The sequence below is a fragment of the Tasmannia lanceolata genome, unplaced genomic scaffold (assembly GCF_043159265.1).
Source record: "Tasmannia lanceolata isolate RefF3 unplaced genomic scaffold, GAP_Taslan_0.1 ptg000037l, whole genome shotgun sequence".
NCBI lineage: Eukaryota > Viridiplantae > Streptophyta > Magnoliopsida > Canellales > Winteraceae > Tasmannia > Tasmannia lanceolata.
Genome location: NW_027518714.1, coordinates 4,687,016 through 4,707,052, shown reverse-complemented (window position 1 = coordinate 4,707,052; position 20,037 = coordinate 4,687,016). Strand labels below are relative to the sequence as shown.

At 39.3% G+C, this 20,037-nt stretch overlaps 1 protein-coding gene across 1 annotated transcript; it reads left to right on the top strand.

Moving 5' to 3' along the window:
- The first annotated feature begins 227 nt into the window (after positions 1-227).
- Positions 228-9,859, top strand: LOC143861781 (Adaptin ear-binding coat-associated protein 1 NECAP-1). The gene is made up of 8 exons (XM_077372709.1): positions 228-428; positions 3,153-3,184; positions 6,732-6,832; positions 6,934-7,006; positions 7,274-7,305; positions 8,502-8,592; positions 9,101-9,212; positions 9,308-9,859. Exons 1-8 carry the CDS (start codon positions 315-317, stop codon positions 9,608-9,610), a joined length of 858 nt encoding a protein of 285 aa, XP_077228824.1. The 5' UTR covers positions 228-314; the 3' UTR covers positions 9,611-9,859.
- Positions 9,860-20,037: the final 10,178 nt, after the last annotated feature.

The window sequence follows — 20,037 nt, the reverse complement described above, 5'->3', positions numbered from 1 at the left end:
AATGCGACACGTGTCCACTAAGATGCTATAATACCCTGAATGGTAATTGATCTGACGGTCTAATTTCTCCCATCATTGAACGATCGAGTGGTCCCATGATCTGATGATCTGATTGGGGGATCACCAATTAAAGTAAACCTGAGGAGAGTACAAAAACCTCTTCGTTTCCCATCTTTAATTCCATCAGTTCCCATTTCCTGCTCCATATTGCGAATTTCTTGTTTTAGTCTCACTCCTCTCTCTCTCTCTCTCTCTCTCTCTCTCTCTCTCTCTCTCTCTCTTGTATTGTTCGAACCGGATCTTAGATTTCGAGCATGGAGAAAGGGCAGGAGAAATCATTGAAATTGGATGATCGAGGAGAAGAAGAAGAAGAAATAGAAGCAGTTGAACTGGTGCTCTTTCAAGTGAGCGAATGCTATGTCTATTTGGTAATATTCTCTAACCCTCCCTATTATTTTCTCTCTCTTTAACTTTGATTTTATATGAGAAATCCTATCTCTGGAACTGAAATTCTTGTCTTTAGATATGATATTGTGCTAAATCATCGATTTCCATCTAGAATGAATTTCAATTTCCATTTCAATTTAACTAAATGCTGTTCAAATTGAGGATCGGCAATTTAGAAGTCACCCACATCGAGATGACATGTGGTAATCGTCATTGGTCGGATTTTGTGTGAATTCATTCACCCAATTTTAGTCTGTTTTGAATTCTCTTCAATGAAGATTGAAAAGCTTGCCATAAATGTGGAAGAATCATTAGGGGAATTTCTGCTTACTGTGACTGGATGAGAAGGAATTGTGGAGGAAATTACAATAATGCCCTATTCCACAAGGGTTACATTGGACCCATATATAAAATAAACTAAGAATGATTGTCAAATTCTTCATCTAGCACAGTGTACAGTGCAATGAATACTTGAAAATTCTAGATAAACAGCGAGAACAGATTCGTGACGTATGTACAGTCTGCATTCAGGCACTGGCTGAATTAGGACTAAATCCTAATCTGTTACATTTTTATACTTCAATTGGTTTCAGTGCGATGCATGGCTATGTTTTGGGTGCGAGATTGTTTGACGTGCAACAGGCCTTCAATTGATTGGAGCATATTAGATTGGCTTTTGGCAAATACATGGGTGTCGGACGTTGCTCGTGTGATTGAGTTGTGCCACCGATTGGCAACTGTTTGATGTAAATTGTTTGATCATAGGCCATCGTTATAGTTGCAATATCATCTATTATAGGCAGATATCTGATCTGGATGGTAGCATGCTGTGGAAGGTGTTGCATGAAGTGAAAATGTTAGAACTCAAAATCAGTGTCTCTTCAGTCCTAGGGTGGAGAATGCCTCGAAGCAATTAACCTACAGATATTGGATACGTTCCATTCAGGACATATGTTTTAGTAGTTATGGTACTGGCTTATTTTTTAGCTCAGATGACACTGGTTTTTGAAAATCTGAATTGTAGGGAAAAAAAAAAACCTATCTAATATGCTATTGATGAATAACACCATCAAACTGTATTAGAACAGTGTTTTTGTTAATTTTACCTTTTAGCTTCATTATATATGTTTCAAACACTTTTGTTGAAAAGGTTTCCTATAACATCATCGAATTGCATTACAAGTTACGACACAGTATTGTTGTTACTTTTACCTTTTACTACTTTATATATGTTCCAAACACTTCTGTAGAAAAGTCTTCCTAACGGAAGAAAAATTAGCAGTGTCTAAATTGTTCAGCTTTCCCTCAGATCTGAGATTCTAGACCTTATGCCTTGTGACATTTCTTGATTTATCATGAAGTATTTTATTCTAAAGCTTTAGACCGGAGAAGGCACTCCTATTATGTAATATTTTTGCATCTTTGCTGGGCCTGCCTGTAAGATAGCTTTTGGAAATATCTTTTGTGCCTTTTTTGGTAAAAAAAAAAGCTTTTGTGCCTTTTGATAATCTCAAGACAAAGATTTCTGGTTAAACTTCAGGGTCTTCTGTAAGTAATATTTTTGCATCTTTGCTGGGCCTGTAAGATAGCTTTTGGAAATATCTTTTGTGCCTTTTTTGGTAAAAAAAAAACTTTTGTGCCTTTTGATAATCTAAGATTTCTGGTTTAACTTCAGGGTCTTCCGTAAGTAATATTTTTGCATCTTTGCTGGGCCTGTAAGATAGCTTTTGGAAATATCTTTTGTGCCCTTTTTGGTAAAAAAAAAACTTTTGTGCCTTTTGATTGAAATCTCAAGGCAAAGATTTCTGGTTTAACTTCAGGGTCTTCCGTAATTGAGATGCAAGTGTCAGTTGTTTTGAAGGCAACTGCAGAAGATCTTTCAATTGGCAGTTCTATGTTGGATACAAGTCCGGAATTGTTGTCTTGAGTCTAGTGTTCCTCTTATTGTAATAGGTTATGGGTATTTGAGTTGGGTACTATAATGGGCGGTCACAGTTAACATGCTATGGATGTGTATATTGTGGGAGTTCTTCAATATATTGTTGGTCACAGGAGTTCTTGACTATATTGTTGGTCACAACATTCCAGGCTTGTAATCTACAGATAATCACCTGACCATCAACAAGCCTAAAATACGCAATGTTGAAGTCCCTGCAATATTTTTCCTTCATAATGTTGTATTCCATAAAATGTGTCATGTTGTGATTTGTATCTTGTACTTCCCTTTCCTGCTAAAAATTTATTTATTTAAACTCTAGCTTGCTGTTTCAATGCATATTATAAGTTAATCTAATTAAATGTTCCAGTGCTACATGAACTATTTGCAATTAATTCTACTACTTCAGCTCAGACTCCCTTTTTTTTCTCTCTCAATCATTTGCTGGACTGTATATGTTTCATCGTGACCATTGTTCAAATAATTTAACTGATCCCGTCGACATGATTTAACTGATTAACTAGATCCAATCAACTCAATTTAACTGATTAACTAGATCCAATCAGTTTTAGTATTTACTAGTATGTGTTTGCTTATAGATTCTTAAGAGCTTATCAAGTATCTTTACGGCAATACATATTTTTTTTGTTATGTAAAATCCTTTTCTTGGTATTCAGTATTTAATTTTTCCCGTTCTCCATGTAAAATACCATTTATCTGTAATAGTCTAATGATGTGTTTATTATGTTAATTTATTATCGATGGACAGATACCTCCAAGGAAAAGTGCAGCTTCTTACAGGTCATGCTCTAAACATCTCTACCTTTTGGATGCAAATCTTATGATGCCTATGCAATCAGCTTGATATTGGACATGGTTATCACATATCACCATTATTATTTGATGGCACCTTTTGAGATGGCCTACTAATCTATTTTTGGTAGACATATGACCTTCACTTTTCTAATGGAAAAAGTGCTAGGAAGGTTTAAAAAGAGTCTTGAACAAAGTTCACAAGGCCTACTAATCTATTTATGGTAGATATATGTTCTTCACTTTTACTGATGAGAAAAGTACTAAACTAAGCTGGTTTAAAAAGAGATTTGAACAATGGGCATGGCTGCCTTTGGTCAACCACTTGATGTACCTATCAATTTCCATGGTAGCATTTCCAAATGAAAAGCTAGTTGGCCATGCACTCCTCCACCGCTTCGCTGGAACTTTTTCAAAGGCTCCACTAACAACAATCTTCTTTGATTGAGAATGGAACCCTGTGGATCAAGGCAGGGTGCATATACTGTTAATGGATTGACATAATTTCTATTTGATTAAGACTATCTAGGACTAACACCCTTGTTAATATACATTTTTAGCATTATCTTAATATGCACATTCGTTGTGAGAACCAAACAATTACACTCGTCTTCCAATGGCATGTAGTTCCTGATATTCTAAAGTCAAGATGCCTAATGTCCGTTGTCTGCAAAAGGATGGATTCCCTGGTCAAAGGTCACAACACATTGTGAACATGGCATGGAGCTGGTCAAGATAATACAAGTTGTTCAAATATTTGCCATATGATCGCAGCACATGTTCCTGAGTTATTTGTGTTGAAAGAATCTTGCATTTGTGGTCTCATGTTTGTACAACTCTACATACACAAGTCGCAAGTAGTTGTCGGTTGACTGGGGTGTCACCTCCCATTCGCACACAACAATACCCAGTCCAACTGATGATAGCATATATAAAATTGCATTTCTGTGTCTCATTAACATCTGTTTGTTCCCTATTTTCATAACCGATTGTTGGTAACCTCTAGGACACCTTTTCAGTGGCGATACCCATTCTCCTGTGACCTGGAACCTTAGTGATCAGAAGAGATATAAGACTCCGGGGCATGAGAGTTTGCAGCTTTACAGGTTTTGAACAAGAAAGAGGTTTATAGGATCCTACTGATTTAGGCAAATATATCAACATGTAGTGTATGAGTTGAAATTCATGGTTGATGGAAGAGAAAAGGAATAATAGAAGAGAAGAGAAAGAAAAGAAAGGGCGAATGGCAGTCATTGAGTTTCTTATCGAAACCCACGCCTTTTAATCTCTGATATTTATAATTTTATATTAAAGGGAAAATAAAACATAACATATTTGTCCTTTATTGATGGGACACATCATAAATTCATGCACGCACAACAATGCTCCCCCTCAAGCTTGTCATAAATGTTGATCATGCCAAGCTTACCTCAAGTTTAGGCTTTACTACACCCTTTGTAAATACATCAGCTAGTTGGCCCTCTGATCTCAAATAAGGTAAACACACTTAGAAATAAGTCTTTTACTGATAAAGTTTCTATCCATCTGAATATGTCATTTTGTATAGGATTATTATGGGCAATGTTGATAGTTGCTTGATTATTAAAATAAATTCTCACAGGGCCTTCTACCATGATTTCTAGCTTCCGTAGGAGAATCCATAGGCATAAAAGTTTTGCTACCCCATGAGTCATTTCCTTCCACTTGATCACCTGCAGGCTGCAGATGATCCATCTCCTCCCACAAATTTTGGAGGGTGGAGATGCGTCAAACTCACAAGCCATGACATAACCATCGGATTTTTCTGCTCCCTTTATGAGGGATCATCCATGTTCAGTGCCTTTTCTCAACCAGTAAGGTAACAAGTTTCCCACACGCACAATATACATCTTGGAAGACTACGCCCAAACTAGGAAGTTTGTCCCGTCCAATTGTGCAGTTGTAATATGTATATTTGGACTAGCACCATGACTGCCAATCATAGACACATATGTGGATCCTCTATATTCTTACTTGTGGCCTCAGACAAGCTGTTCGTAGACATTCTCGATTTCCCAACAAATCTCATTATTTCCTTTGCAAAACAACAACAAATCATATCTCACCCAAACAATTCCCCCCCTCTCGTAAACCTATATGCCGATCCTCGATATTCTTACTTGAGGCCTCCTCAGATATAGGATGATTACATGAAGATAGCCCAGTTAAACAAGAAAGAGGGGGATGGGGGGTTGTCACCCTAGAAGTTTCAAAACTTCTCAAAATCAGTTCAGATCTGATTTTGGATCTTCAGAAAATCATATAGAATCAAAATTTCATTGTAAATAATTAGCAGTGTTTAAAAAGGAGGATGTGATGCGGAACGCGACCAAGAAAAATCCTTGTCAACTCGGCGCGGATGCGGCCAATAATGCAGTTGACGCAGTCATAACTCGGGAGAGTCATAGGAGTTTTTATTGACTCCGTAAAGCAGAATGCGGAATGAGGATGTAGTGCAAAGCGAAACGCGGCCAAGGTAAAAGGGAGTCAACTCGGGCAAGTTCCGAGTCGAGTCAACGAATTTTTAAACACTGGTAAATAACGTACATAATCTCCACAAAGGTACCAACTCCAAATTATCAGATCTGAATATTTCAGGATTTTTGGAGAAGCTGCATCTCTAGGTTCTCAAAACTTGAGCAAAAAAATCTGGAAAAGACAAAGAAAACTCCAAAACACCCTATGAATAAATACCTCGATGATCAGTTTCCCATAATGGTCCATAGGGCTGCTGATCCTAGTTGTGTGACCTTTTTGTTGCCTAGGGAGCCTTAAATATTTTCAGCAAAAGGGCAACACCTTGTTCTGATATCAAGTAGATGTTGATGGTTGATTGAGATAAAAGGTAGATCATACGAGGAGAAACAAAGAGAAGGGGGAAAGGAAGTCATGGAGTTTCTTAGTGCAATCCACATCTTCTACTCTTTTGTATTATATTAAAGGGAAAACAAGCTGTATAAGTATGTCCTTTAGTGAAGGGCCCCATCATAAACTCACGCATACACATCAACACTATGCTTGTGTCAATATTTGTTATTTTAGGGCATTATATGGTAAGCAGATTGTTCTAGTTTTGGTTACCATGCATCATTCCCTTGACATACGATAGAACATAGTATTCATTTGATTCTGTTCACCCGTCAGCATCTGACTATTCAGGTTTGAAGGTGGTTAATCAATACAATCTGTTAGAAATGGGGATAAGGAAGAGAAGGAGAAGAAGAAGAGCGAGGGAGAAGATGGTGAGATTCTCCACTAAGGAGCTCTCCCATGTAATGATGTATATATAAAGCCCAAAATAGGGCAACATAGTACAAAGACTACAATACCCTCACTTATACACATAATGACCAAAATGACCTTACACACTTCAACACAATCTATCACAATCTATACCTGTATTGAATTGTATGGACACACATATTTATTCTGAGGTCCAAGGGACTTTTGCACTTATTGGAGTTAAAAGTTTGTAAATTCGTATTCTGATTCTTAGGGCTGATGAGTGGGATGTCAACAAATGGGCATGGGAGGGGACATTAAAAGTAATCAGTAAGGGAGAGGAGTGCATTATCAAGCTTGAAGATAAGGCCACAGGTATAGTCATCTTTTAGTTTTTGCTAGAGGAGAAGAAAAATCCCAATCGTACGTGTTATGTTTTTGTTGTTTCTATTAAGCATATTTAATGTCTGAAGCAGGAGAACTTTATGCTCGAGCATTCCTGAGAAATGGGGAGCCCCATCCAGTGGAGCCTGTAATTGACAGCAGCAGGTTTGGTTCCATCGTTACTTCAACCAAGGTCAATCTATATTAACTCAATACCTCAATGATTTATGGAGATTACCTCCTTTTCATGAGTTATTGATTCATACTATACATTGTCTATAATCGTTTCTGTTTTTTTGGTTCTTCATTTTCCTTTTCTTTTTGGAAAATATAGTTCATTTTGTTTTGGTATGTAGCTTCTATCCAAATTACCGATACATTGTATTTAGGTACAGACTTGCATATCTGAGTTTTTATTCCTTGCTTCTCCAGATACTTCGTTCTTCGGGTTGAAGAGAATATTGGTAAATTACTAATCCTTCTATTTTATGTGCGTGGTTTAATTTCTTTCTTCTGTTTTTTTTTTCTAAATATTTCTCTTTTAAACTGTCAAAGGACTTGAGCTCACTGTTCCTATTGACACACCTGATGTTGTTTTATGAATAAACCTATAGACACATCTGATGGTGTTTTATGAAAAAACCTGTAAGTTCATGTAAGAGTATCGTGTTAGGATTTGAATCATTATTTCCATTATCGGTTTTCTTGTGTGGTCTTATCATCTAATTGCTCTAGAACTGGTGCAGTCTTTTGGCATAGCTCTAGGCAAGCAAATTGTCATTTTCTTAAAGTGAAAATGCAATATTATTTTTTTGCTTCAGAAATATAAGAAATGATAGGAAACTTAAACCAGAAAACAAAATATGAAAATTTTAAAATTTCTCATATAAGTTCTCTCAGATTATAGAATTCCATATTGTCATTATGATTGCCCGAGAACATTGCTGATAGAGAGGTAGAGCATATAGTAATGGAAAGATTGTAAAAAGCCCATCATATCATACTGAAGATTATTCCCAGATGCATGAACTAAATTATAGCATCATGTGAGTTGTGTCAAAAAAAAATAAAATCTCGGATCGATGCTAGTACTGTCCTTACAATTGATTGGGAGATATAATTGGGTACAGCTGTGTAATGGGTTGTCTTTTCTGCTTTGTGCCTTCGTGAACCTGAAGGTGTAAGACCCGATTTCTAGAAATCCACCATTCCATCGGATTTTCATGTTGCAAAAAATATTTATGGATTACTTCAAATATAGTACTGTTGCAGCATCCCAAACAAACAGACACATGTTCCATATCGCAGTTAATGGATTCAAGGTGCAACTGATCCAATGCCAGGAGATCATTCTAAGAATTTTGAAGTCAAAATCCTGAAGAATAATGCTGGAAAAGTGAAATCCGGGGCATGAATTTTAACCAGAAGACATTACAAATGAACCCTATAAACTGAAGGTGGCTTAGTTTGGTTAAAAAATACATTTTTATTGTCATGTCATACCACTGGTTACTCACTCCTGTACTCCCTTTTTTAGGCCTTTCTCTTTCCCTCAATATCTGGATTTTCATTTAACTGGAGTGCACTTTGACTTGTAATGCATGTGATTGTAACACACGGCTAAGTTGGAATTTGAGTCTTGTGCTTGTAATGCATGCAGGTGGCCGTCTACGTCATGCTTTTTTTGGAATAGGTTTCCGAGAAAGACCTCAAGCTTATGACTTCCAAGCCGCCCTTCATGACCATATGAAGTATCCTCCAGTTCATTCTGCTTTATTCTTTTTCTTTTTTTTTTTCCCTGTATTTTCTTTTAGGCCCTGTTTGGATTGCAGGAATTTTCTGGAAAAGTTTGGGAAAGAAAAAAATTTCCAATTTTTTTTTACTTTTCCATTGTTTGATTACAAATGGAAAAAAGAAACTTGAACCACAGCCCTTCAAGTCTTATTTAGAGGGAGCTTCAATTTATAATGATATCCCTCTAAATAAGCATTAACTATATCATTTTAATCATGGAGATGAAGCAATTTTCCTAGGAAAATTTTTCCACAAGAAGTATTTTTCCTGCAATCCAAACCGGGCCTAGTGTGGAAGGAAAGTTACTGTTATTTAATACCATCAGTAAGTTGGAGCATGTGTTCGTTTAACAAGCTCAATCAGGGGGCATGGCAAATGAGTTACACCATGGGAGTGTGATATGAAAGAATGAACTGTTGACCAATGCAACCGATATAACACTGTTTCTCCTTCAGAATTCAAAAGATATCTAAACAAAAAGAAGACTGCTGAAGAGATGGAGCAGCATTACCAGGGCAGTTCTTCTGTTGATTACAGTCTAAAAGAAGGGCAAACCCTTGTGCTTCATTTAAATAATGTAATATTTCTTACACCTCCAACCTTCATTCACATTTATATAGGTCAGAATTATTGATTGGAATGAGATTGTGATTACTTTCTCTGTGTTCACAGAAAGGAACTTCTGGTGCAAAGTCAGCGTTTTTTGAGCAGGGTCTCAACAATCTCTCGTTGGATGAGAAGGCTAGCAAGAAAGAGCCCACAATCTGTCTTAGACCACCACCTCCCCCACTTTCGCCTGTTACTTCCTTTGAGAAACCGGCCAACATGCCACCTGATCTGAGTCTTCAAGAGAATACTAATAATATTGCCATACACTCTACAAAAGAAGCTCAATCCACAGAATCGCCATCTGAAAAGAAAAGCACCCAAGGTACAGTGGAAGATGATTTTGGAGATTTTCAGGCAGCAGATTAACTTGGTTTAAGAACTTCCACTTGCTTTGCTTACTTAGTAGAGATGTATATCCCCTTAGAGTTACATCAGTTCGTACTGCACTTTTCAAAAATTGGTTGCTATTTGTTACCAGGTTACATAAAAACATTGTGTAAATGACTTTGAAGTTGGAATTTCAGTCAGAAATGCGGGCCTGATTCATTTATGTCTGGTGGTTTTTTCCGTGAATGAAGAATCTGTTAAAAACAGTGGAATTGTCATTTCTGAACCTATTCATTCATTAGACTAAGCCTTTCTGATTAGGACACCTTCCAAGTAGGTTGAGATCGGTTAGAAACTATTCATTTACTCTCTCTCTCTCTCTCTCTCTCGCTCAATTTTAGCAGTTGCTTGGTCAGCTTCCCAACTCCCTTATCGAAGGAATGTACAAGAGACAGCAATAGTGATGATCTAACATTGTATCTCTGTTTTAGGAATTTTCTTGTTCAATATTTTTATTTCCTTTTATAAGTGCGTCTTAGTTTTACTGCCAAAGCAAAAGTGACCTTTGATATAGCAACACCCCCTGTAACGTCCTTTGCTATTCATTCAAAGGGCGTTGCTATATTTTCTTGGCAACGTCAAAGTGATCTTTGACGGAATATAGCAACGTCTAAAGCAAAGCATTCCAACTTTGGAGAAATTATATGGTGTAAGGCATTACAACAATAAGGTCTTGAAGAAAGATGGAGATCCCTGACCCACCCTGGTAAGTCTTCCTTCTACCTTAATGAGGAAAATGGTGGCTGGCCGATGCAAGACTGCCTGGCCCCCAGCTTTTTCTCTCATATCGATTCCCTCAAGAAGAAAGCTCTATCATCCTCATTGGCATCACCCGTCCAGCTGCTCGAGCCCTTGATGTTTGTCGATAGCATATTTAAAAACATAAAAAATTTGATAGCTGGAAGAGAAGTGGAAGAATTTCCTTAACCAACATAAGAAGCTCCTGGTGACAAGAAGAGTAATGGTATGTCCAACTCAGACTCGTCGAGCAGTGGAGGCGGAAAAAACAAAAAACAAAAATAAGACGAAAGCAGGGAGAAGTGATCCATCCCAGGTAAGGGATATACTCACAGAACAAACTCTTCCTCCTTCGTGCCCAACAATGGCGAATTTCTTACTTCCAGAGAAGTCAGGCGATTCAGAAAAAAGACAAGAAGTGTCTGACTTCCTAGCTCTATTTGCTGCAAAATCAAGGCCTACTGACACGAAAACAGATGGAGGGGATGGGTCTCCTCAAAGCCTGAGTCCAGTTGTAAACTCCCACCTAGTGGAAGCTGCAAAATTTGAATTTTTGAAAAGAAATATCGATGGTCAAAACTGCTCCTTCATTAGTGTGAAGGAGGAGATGAGATGGGCCCTCTTCCTTCAAACATCAGGCAAAAGGGGGGAGCTAGAAGATACTTCCCGCTCAGAAAAAAATTTGAATTTGGACAAGGAAAACCCAATCATCCGACCAGTAACTGGGGGGGTGGTGGAAAAATCTGTTTGCCTCTAAGAAAAATAAAGTTCCTTCAAACCTGAACAGCTGGAAGGGGAGATGATGGCAAGTTTTGAAGATGAGGTGGAGAATGGAGCTGATCCTTGGGCAAATTGCCTTATAGGATACTTCCTGGGCAGACTCCCCTATTTTGTGGCCTTGAAGGAGCAGCTAAAACGAAAATGGAAGTTGAAGGGAGATTTTGAATTGTTTGCTATGAACAAGGGATTCTTCCTCTTCAAATTCTGTTGTGAGGAGGATTGCACTCAAGTCCCGGAGAACTAGAATAAGACCAATCTTATGCTGGGAGACACCCCTGATTTTAAGAAGATGGACTTCCGATACTCCTTTTGAAAAACTGGAGCTTACCTCTGTGCCGATTTGGATCAAATTTCAGGGTCTTCCACTCCAATTTTGGAACCAAAATGGGATCAGCAAGATCGCGAGCATAATAGGAAATCCACTGTATATGGATACTCAAACCTCTGAGACCACGAGACTCAGCTATGCGAGGCTCTGTGTGGAAGTGGATGTAAATTGCAAGTACCCTGATACGGTGAAAATAAAGACATCAAAAGGGATCAAAACTCGGGAAGTCATCTATGAATGGAAACCGGGTAGCTGTACTACATGCCAAACAATCTCTCATTCTGAGACGTTATGTCCAAAACAGCAGAAGGAGAAGGAACCTAAAAGCAAAAAGGAGTGGAGACCGGTCAACAAACATGATGAAACTTCAAAGGAGGACAGAAGACAACAAGATTGATGAACAAGTTCCAAGAATTGAAAGAACTGAGAGTGGAAAAGCAAAGGAGGTGACGCAAGTAGAGTCGCAGGAAGTGAGTAAAGTGTTAAGCAAAGGGGAGAGCCCTAGGGCTAGGGAGGGAGAGACAAATAAAGCTCAGTTAATTTATCTCCAAAACAAATATTCCATCCTCCATAGCCAGGAAAATTCTAATGATATCGAAGGTTATATCTCAAATCCGAGTGATGATGAGGATTTGGGTGAGCCTCTGACTCTCCTGCCAAGGAAGCCGAAGTTCAAGACTCTAGCTGAAAACTTTGCATCTGAGTACTCCTCCAGAAAAAGAGGAACCCACAAAGTTTCAGAAATTGAGGGAGAGCATGAGAGCAAGGAAATTTAGCAAGAAGATGAAAGAAGTCTTGGATCACTAGGGGCTTAATCACATGAGTATGGAGTGTGGCTTTAGAATTCATGTGTATTCTCTCTCCTCTTACTTGTTTTAAGTTTTGATTTCAAGGGTATACCCATGTTTCTCTAAAGCCAGATTGTTATACTCCTTTCCTTAGTCATTGTTCTAAGGATTGTGGACTGGTCTTGTTTCTCTTTTGTATCATCTTTCTTTAATTAATATTTTGGTAGGGGTCCGCCTAACCCTAGCTTACTGATAAAAAAAAAAAAAACAATAAGGCCTTTGTACGGTGGAAGTACCGCCCTTGACACTTGATCTAACAGCAGCTCCTCAAAAAGCACAAAAATTGAGCTGCTGTTGGATCAAATATTAAGGGCGGTATCCCTACCGAATTGTTGTAAGGCCTTACACCATGTAAAATCTTCTAACTTTGAAGGTAGTTCTTTTAACAAAGAACGTTGCCATGAATGGCTGTGAGTGAAAACACGGTGTTTTCACTCATTAGAAAATGAGTGAACCCTTCAGGGAAAAGCGAATGTGAATGGGCTGATTTTGGGATTTGCTAGGGTCCATGGCAGAAGGCACGATGACAAAATTTGATGAAAAGTGATCCTCTGTGGCTGGTCTGACATACGACAGACCATCTGTGAAAATGCCTCTGCGATGGATCCTAGCAAATCCGAGAATGAAAGCCAACTTTTGGGCCAACAGAAAGACATGTATTTGAAATCAACACCTTTGATCCCGTAGAACACCATGAGGTGACATAAGATCGAGTACAAAAATCAAGTATTTTCAATTCTAGTTTTTAACAACTTTTTTTGAAATGGTAAATAGATGGACCACCCCAAGAATACAAGAAGCGGAAAAATAAAAGAAAAAGAAAGAAAAAATACAAAACACAACTCAAGGCGGGAGGAAGTCAAACCATTCCAGCACCCGGCCACTCACACCCCGCTTAGTCAACAAATCTGCCTCCCGATGGGGAGGCAGATTAAATAACAATTTCCTTATTCAACAATATTAAATATAAAATAACAATTTCCTTATTCAAAAAATTGTTTGTACTTTATATTTCAAACAAGGGAAGTGATATATCCACCCCTTCTTTTGTACTTGGGGCAGCCACCTCTCGTGTATCTACAACTTCAAAGGGGCTGATTTACTTCACGTGGGAAGGATTCGACGGGGCCTGATTGGGACATACACTATTGTTGGCTGTCCCACGTAAAGAAAAGGGGCGATTTATCATTTCCCTTCAAAGAAATACGAACTTCAAAATCCGTAGATGACTATGTTAGGTCAGTCTACCAAACAACCACTACACCATGGTCGGTATTTTGCAACTTGAACTCGACCAAGTGCTTTTTAGGCGCCCAAAGAAAAAAGGTGCTTCTTCCCATGAGTCCATGACTGTTGAAAATAACCAAAGGGGAGATGAAGACCCAAAACCCGTGAACCCTTACTCCATCCAAAAGTTCCGATGTAGAGGCCGTTAATACAAATATCAACTTCCTACCTTTTTTGCCTTAAAAAAATAGACTAGATAAGAGTAGGTAGCAAAGTCCTTTGCTATATTCTTCATTCAAAGTTGGAATGCTACATCATACAACTTTAACCCATTAGAAAGTCCAGTCTCTCTTTCCAATGCTGTTATTGGCCGTAAAGGTACAAATCCAATCCGAACACTGCCACCCTGCCTAATCTAAATGTAGTGGAAAGTCCATTAAATGACCTTTTTCTCAAACCAGTGTGTCACAGTAGCACTGAGCCACAAGCCCTGAGAATTGAGGATACAGCGTGGCACTTTAATAAACATGCCTAAAACAAGATAAGAAGCTTTAGATTTGGTAAGCTAAGCTCGATTGCATTGGAATCAGCCATTAAGAAGAAGGTGATGGCTGCGATTAAAAAACAAAACTCCATGGAGAAAGAGAACCCTTGTACAGATGCCCTTGAAAACACCTTGATCTAATGATCCTATGCTCTTGAGACATGGATGGATCCAGAAAAGTTGATCCAATTAAGAAAAGTTAGGATTCTTTTACGAAAAGTTAAACACTTGATCCTTGTAATCCTTTATCTTTAGCATGAAACTTATGTTATCTATCGAAGAGAAACTGTCCATATAAGGGTCTGGACATTCCTTTGGCATGTATACCAGACCCTCTCTTCCAAATTCTCCATGCTGATAGGGCAGGGGAGGAATATCTTAGACTGTAGAATCAATTTTTCTTACATTCGAAGAAATGTGCTTTGTATTGCTCTCTTGAGCCCTTTTCTTTTTTCGGTTCCATTTCTATCTTCGGTTAGTTATGTTTTCTAAGCTTCATTGTATTCTCTTTTTTTTTTTCCTTTAATATATCTGGTGGGGGTCTTGCGAAGAAGAAGCTTATGTTTGTCTCATATAGTTACCTCGGAGAGTAGTAGCGAATTAAAACCTATGTAGTCAACTAGGAGTAGACATGACAAGTAGTCTCCTTGTAGTTACCTCGTAGATGAGTGGTAACTGGTAAGTAGTGTTTAGTTGTCAACCTCGTAGAGTAGTGGTAGGTGGTGTCATTACCAATTTAGAGAGAGAATAGAGAGAGCATAAATCCCAAGAAAATCCAAGCAAAAACAACATTTTTGTTAAAAGGGAAAACTATGGAATATGGGCACATGTTTCGAGGAATTACGGATTACGAGCACCTTTTAAAACAAGAATGAAACACGTGCTAATCTTCAAAATCGGGTGGTCAAAAGACCCTGATACCCTTCTGACATCGGCATAGTCTTTCTTTTTCATTACTGCCTCTTAAATTGGTGCGCTTCACAAGGCTTCTTTTGGTTTGTTTGAATGTGTATTTGAACCGACAGAACCTTGGGTTTGATTCTGTCTTGCCCGTTGGAAATAACTAGAGACGGATAGATGCTTGACATGTGTTGGAAAACTTTTTGGAACGTTGACAACCCAAAGTCGATCATTATCTTTTCTCACTTATCTTTTGACTTAGAACAGTAACTTTATTGAATACACCTCTTTTGGCTTAGAATCTTTTCACTTCTCTTTTGTCCTCTCTTCTCTTTTGGCTTATAATGGCAACGTTATTGAATACGTCTCTTTTGGCTTAGAACGACGACGTTATTGAATATTTCATTATTTCTCACGTCTCTTTTAGCTGAGAACCCTACCGAATTCTATAGTACGCAGCCGGAATATTAAGGGCTACGCCGGCAAAAATAGGGTGTAAGTGGAAACAAGGTGTATGCCGGCGGAATTCATGGGTACGCCGACGGAAATAATAGGTACGCCGGCTTAAATAAAGGGATACGCCAGTGGAAATAGGGTGCAAGCGGAAATAGGGTGTACGCCAGCGTAAATAAAGGGATACGCTAGTGGAAATAGGATGCAAGCGGAAATAGGGTGTAAGAGGAAATAGGGTGCAGGCCGACGGAATTCATGGGTACGCTGATGGAAATAATGGGTAACCCGGCGTAATTAATGGGGTACGCCGGTAGAAATAGGGTGTATGCCGGCAGAAATAATGGGTACCCCGGCGTAAATAATGAGGACCAAAAGAGAAGAGAAAAGATTCTAAGCCAAAAGAGATGTATTCAATAGCGTTACCGTTCTAAGCCAAAAGAGAAGTGAGAAAAGATAACGTCAGCGTTCTAAAAAGTATCTAATAACGTCAACGTTCCAAAAAGTTTCCCAACACGTGTCAACCATCCATCCGTCTCTAGTTATTTCCGACGGCAAAGATAGAAACGAACCAAAGGTTCTGTCGGTTCTAATACACATTCAAACGAACCAAAAGAAGTCTCGTGAAGCGCACCAATTTAATAGGCAGTAATAAAAAAGGAGGACCGTCTATCATGTCATTTTGAAGATTAGCCCGTGTTTCATTTTGTTTTAAAAGGTCCCCGAAATCCGTAATTTCTTGAAACATGAGCCCACATTCCGTACTTTTCTCTTGTTATAAAATGAGACAATTAAGCATGTCACGTCATCAGACAAGAGCAGACAAGCAAGAGGCATCTCAGGGTGTCTTCTTAATTTCCACATGGTTTGGGCGGATTACCATCATTCAAAGCTTATGCGAGGGTTTGGTTGCTTGGCCACGTCTAAAGCAGAAGAACTAAGGATAAATTAAGAGGAAAACCTCTATTAAACACAAGAGAAGCGATGTCCAATGATAAGTGCTTGTGTTTGCCTTAAACATTATTTTCTTTGATTAACATGATTGAGGATCATAGTAAAAGTATACTAGGAAATTTTGAGAACCGATTGGGATTCCAAAATTAATTATTGAACTTAAAATTAAGGCATTGTTTGTTCTGGATTTTAAAAACCGATTGTGAGCCGAAAATTGATAATTGGACTCAAATTTATGTTTAATTTTGAATCCAATAATCAGTTTTGGACTTGCGATCAATTCTTAAAATTCAAAACAAATAGGACCTAAACATAATTTTGAGTCCAATAATCAATTTAGATCCCACAATTGTGTTACGGTCCTAAGGGGCCCCGCCTACTTATAGGTCTAAGTGGGACCAACCTGGTGTGGGACAGGTTTAAAGGGCCTAGCCTAACACGTCCCATCAACTCTGAAGCTTTTGACGTATTGATTATATACCTAATCACCTAATTGAAAATGAGCCGAATTATTGTCTGTATCGTAAAGATCTTTATGCCCACTTCCCAATCGACCCTGGGAGATGTATGCCAAATAAAGGCTCATTCGAGTTACGATTTGAAATAGAATAAAGGATTTATGTTAAATCTCCTGTGATTTTATTTTAGGTACCTAACCAATATGCCAAAAGCTTTAGAGCTGATGGAACCCATAAAGTTAGGGTCTTTAAACCTGTCCCATACCAGGTTGGGTCCCACATATATAGTCCCATAACTAGACAGGTCCCACTCAGGTCCGTAACATGTAGCCTCAAAATCCAAAACAAACATGGCCTACGGATTAAAAAGTACCGCGTGATATTATGTGAAATGTTATCAGCAAAACCATGTTTTGATAACTGCACAAATGCAGCTTCTCTTTGCTGTTTTTTAACTGGCTTGTCAGAGCTACCCGTGAACCGTGGTGACGATTGACAGCTCTTTTAAGTAAAAATGTGTTTGTGCAAATATCAAAACATGGTTGTGCTGATAACATTTCCCAATTATTATACAATTTATGCTCGAACATAATAGGCCATTATAAACAAAACAATTCAACATGCGATATCCACGCGGTCCGTCCACGAAACGTGTAGTGATGAGGAAGGATAAGAGGAACCTGTTATTTCAGCACGTGTTACCATGGTTGGGAGATTATGGTCCACCTCATCTTACCACTTTTATCTTCGCTTGTTGAATGATAAACCACAAGAAATAACCGTCCGAGCTTGGCTCAACACATACAATGTAGTGGAATCCGGCGTGGCACTGCCACGTGGGCCTAAATTTGCCATTTTCCATAGGTTGAATTTAGTGCCTCAGTGCGGCACTACTATTCTTAGTAACGATTACTAAAACCAAGAGAAAGAAAAACAAAGAATTTATATGACGGGCGGCCGTGAAAACACGTGAAGTCTAAAATAGTATGTGCGGCCCACTCCATATGATGATCCAAACCGTTCATCTGTTTGGGCACAACGTAAATAGGTTGTGTCCCAAAAATCATTTCCATAGGATGCTCCTAACCCTCCGATGTGTAGAAGATTCCATAAATAATTTTTGGGGCACTCCATATTCAGATCAGTTCAGATCGGAGGGTTAGGATCATCTTATGGAAATGATTTTTGGGGCACAACCTATCTACGTTGTGCCCAAACAGATGAACAGTTTGGATCATCATATGGAGAGGGCCGTACTTACTTTTTTAGACTTCACGTGTTTTCACGGCCACCCATCGTATAAATTCTCAGAAAAACAAAAGGTGAATGATAAAAAAGACACTTTGCATTAAAAACTGAAGACGCCATGTGGGTGGCTGCGGCAAGGGGCCCCACATACACAGAGGAAGGAACCAGATGATGGTATTATGTAGTTTCTTATTTGTTTCATTGCTGCCTAGACGATTCCGAGAAACCGGAAGTACTTTTTACATGACGTAGGCCATTAATTGGACCTGGCAAACGGGTGGGTCGGGCTGGGTCAACTCGCTGGGTGATGCGGGTGCGGGTCACACAGGTCGGGTCAGGAGATGACCCGCATTTTTGCGGGTCAGAATTTTGGTGACCTGCGCGGCCAGCGGGTGGGCCGGGTCAACACGCGGGTCACCCGCAAATTCAAACAGTAGTTTAGTTTGGAAAATATTATCACTGGATTTTGATGAGGGGGGTATGGCCGGCACCGTGAGATGATCCAAACCGTCCATTAGATGGCCCACAGCCTAAATAGGTTGTGCCCCAAAAATCATTTCAATAGGTTGATCCTAACCCTCCGATCTATAGAGGGTTACGATCAAGTGATCAACCCTCTAACATTCAAATCGGAGGGTTGGGATCAACCTATGGTGCTAGCCACAACCTATTTATATTCTATGGTGCCAGCCACAACCTATTTAGGCATCAAACCCTCTAGATTAGCATAACAAAATCACCACCCTTTAAAAAGCCAAGTGACTTGCGGGTGCCCGTGGGTTGACCCGTGTTTTTGCGGGTTGGGTCACCCGCGGGTTAGTTTTGACGGGTCACTAAAACTCGGACCCGTGCCCGCAAATTTGCGGGTGGGTCAGGTCGACCTGCGGGCACGGGTCGCTTTTGCCAGGTCTACGTCCAATACACTGGTGTAATGCAGTGAGGCCCACATGATTCGATGATCCAAACCGTTCATTTGTTGGGCCCCCACTTAAATAGGCCGTGCCCAAGAAATTATCTACATAGGATTACCCTAACCCTCCAATTAATAGAGACGACATAGTATAGAAACCTATATAATGAACGGAGGGTCAGGATCATTTTATAGCGATAATTTTCGGGACACGGCCTAATTCGGGGCCCAAAAAATGAACGGGCCTTGTGCACCCAGAAAAGTTAAGCCGTTGATTTTTAAGCATACGTTATGTTTTCGCCCGACCCGTGTTTTTTGCGGGTTGGGTCACCCGCGGGTTAGTTTTGACGGGTCACTAAAACTCGGACCCGTGCCAGCAAATTTGCAGGTGGGTGGGGTCGACCCGCGGGCACGGGTCGCTTTTGCCAGGTCTACGTCCAATACATTGGTGTAATGCAGTGAGGCCCACATGATTCGATGATCCAAACCGTTCATTTGTTGGGCCCCCACTTAAATAGGCAGTGCCCAAGAAATTATCTACATAGGATTACCCTAACCCTCCAATTAATAGAGACGACATAGTATAGAAACCTATATAATGAACGGAGGGTCAGGATCATTTTATAGCGATAATTTTCGGGACACGGCCTAATTCGGGGCCCAAAAAATGAACGGGCCTTGTGCACCCAGAAAAGTTAAGCCGTTGATTTTTGTTGTCCTTTATCATAAGCATACGTTATGTTTTCGGTGTGACTTTGTGGTCAGTCATTCTCATTTAATATCGGTAGAAACATAGAAACCATACGTTATGTTTTCGATATGACTTTCTGGTCAGTCATTCTCATTTAATATTGGTAGAAACATAGAGAATCCATAAAATATTCGAGGGACACGTGAGCTGCACAGAACACTGAACAGTTTCCGTATGTTTTAGATGGCGGAGGAAAGAAATCGGAGCTCTCTTGGTACCTTGCCGTCTCGTCGACGTTCTTAAAAAATAAGCCTTATTTAAGTGTGAAAT

What these genes read in the sequence shown, in the direction of transcription:
- LOC143861781 (XM_077372709.1), top strand. Translation starts at nt 315, where the DNA reads ATGGAGAAAGGGCAGGAGAAATCATTGAAATTGGATGATCGAGGAGAA. An exon ending in GCCCTTCATGACCATATGAA is followed by an intron (nt 8,593 to 9,100) that starts GTATCCTCCAGT and finishes AGAATTCAAAAG; the next exon opens with ATATCTAAACAAAAAGAAGA. An exon ending in TTGTGCTTCATTTAAATAAT is followed by an intron (nt 9,213 to 9,307) that starts GTAATATTTCTT and finishes CTGTGTTCACAG; the next exon opens with AAAGGAACTTCTGGTGCAAA.